Source organism: Stegastes partitus, unplaced genomic scaffold (genome assembly GCF_000690725.1).
Source record: "Stegastes partitus isolate 25-593 unplaced genomic scaffold, Stegastes_partitus-1.0.2 Scaffold955, whole genome shotgun sequence".
Taxonomy (NCBI): Eukaryota; Metazoa; Chordata; class Actinopteri; family Pomacentridae; genus Stegastes; species Stegastes partitus.
Window position 1 is genome coordinate 265,366 of NW_007578686.1, and position 1,425 is coordinate 266,790.

The 1,425-nt window shown below is 40.7% G+C and overlaps 1 protein-coding gene across 1 annotated transcript in view; it reads left to right on the forward strand.

The window, feature by feature from the left end:
- LOC103366597 (probable E3 ubiquitin-protein ligase bre1) overlaps window positions 1-1,094 on the forward strand; it is a 27,079-nt gene extending 25,985 nt beyond the window's left edge. Inside the window, exons 3-5 of the mRNA XM_008294365.1 lie at window positions 9-91; window positions 289-346; window positions 844-1,094. Of these exons, the coding sequence (XP_008292587.1) occupies window positions 9-91; window positions 289-346; window positions 844-1,083 (381 nt within the window). The 3' untranslated portion in view covers window positions 1,084-1,094. The remainder of the gene's footprint in view (window positions 1-8; window positions 92-288; window positions 347-843) is intronic.
- Window positions 1,095-1,425: the final 331 nt, after the last annotated feature.

A 1,425-nucleotide genomic window follows, 5' to 3' on the forward strand; every position in this document is an offset into this window, starting at 1 on the left:
TGGAGGAGGAGAGGAGGCAGCTGGATCAGAAGCAGGCCCAGGAACGGGAGAGGCAGGCCAGGAGCCGGGCCGAGCAGATCCAGAAAGACAGGTAGGAGAACCAGAACCAGAACTAGAACCACAACCACAACCACAGCTACAACCACAACTACAACCACAATCAGAACTAGAACCACAACCAGAACCAGAACCACAACTACAACCACAACTACAACCACAACCACAACTACAACCAGACCCAGAACCAGAACCGCAGCAGCTCACCCGTCACCTGTTGTGTGTCTGCAGGATCCAGCAGCAGCAGAGAGAAGCAGAACAGCGACAGAAGGAGGAGCAGCAGAGACAGGTGGGTGGAGGTCGTCCACAGTTTACTGTTCACACGTTAAATCACACAAAGTCAGGATTCATTTACCTGCTCACCAAAAAACCAGGTCAGAGCTGTAAAGGATGTAGTTTACACTAAATGTACACTTTCACAGAAAGAAACTATTTTAATCTTTTTTTTTTTAAATGTCCAAAAACTGTAAATAATGTCCACTTATCACAAATATATATTTTCATAATAATAATTTGTACCTTTGCAATGCTAAACCATAAAATTAAACAGTTTTTACCCATTTAAATCAGAAAAAATATACATTATATAAGATATTTTGTGGTTTTGTTTTTTTTTTCAAACTTTACGGTGCACCACTTGTTCATGTATTTTATTATTATTATTTTGAGAGCTTGTTGTTCCTCACAACGCTGCCCAGAAGCCGTCAGGTGAAGCAGATAATTCTGAAGGTGAACGTGGAGAAACTAAACTAAACCATTAAAGCCAGCGTGACGTTTGTGTTCCAGAACCAGGTGGAAACCAGTAAAAAGGTGACGGGAATCAACGCGGCTGCTTCCGTCCAGAAAGCCAACGTGAGTCTCACAAACATATATAATTACCTGATTTTTGTCATCAGTTTTCATCATTTCAGTGTTTCTGGCGTTTTCTCGTTTGACTTCCTGGTCAGCACTACATTACCCATAAGCCTCAGCCGCTGTTGCCACGGTGACGAATCCAAAACAACCACAAAGCAGAGAATAGATTAATCTAAGCAGTCCGTTTTCTTTTTGGCAGCATCTTTTTTGCTCATCTGACAGAATTTGAAGCTCTGTGATTGGACGTTTTTACCAAACTGCACCATGGGAGATGTAGTTTCTGTTTAGTTTTTAGCTCTGTAAGCTGGAAACTTTGATGTTAAATCATGGAAGCAGTTATTTTACAGCTCAGAGTTTACTGTGCACATCCTAGAAACACATTCCCACAATAAATAAAATGATTTAATGCTTCAGATGAGCTATTCACATTATTTTAAAGGCCAGTCGACACGAGAAAGTTGCTTTAACTTCATATACATTTGATTTTAACTCAGATTTCTGCATTAGTTGAGG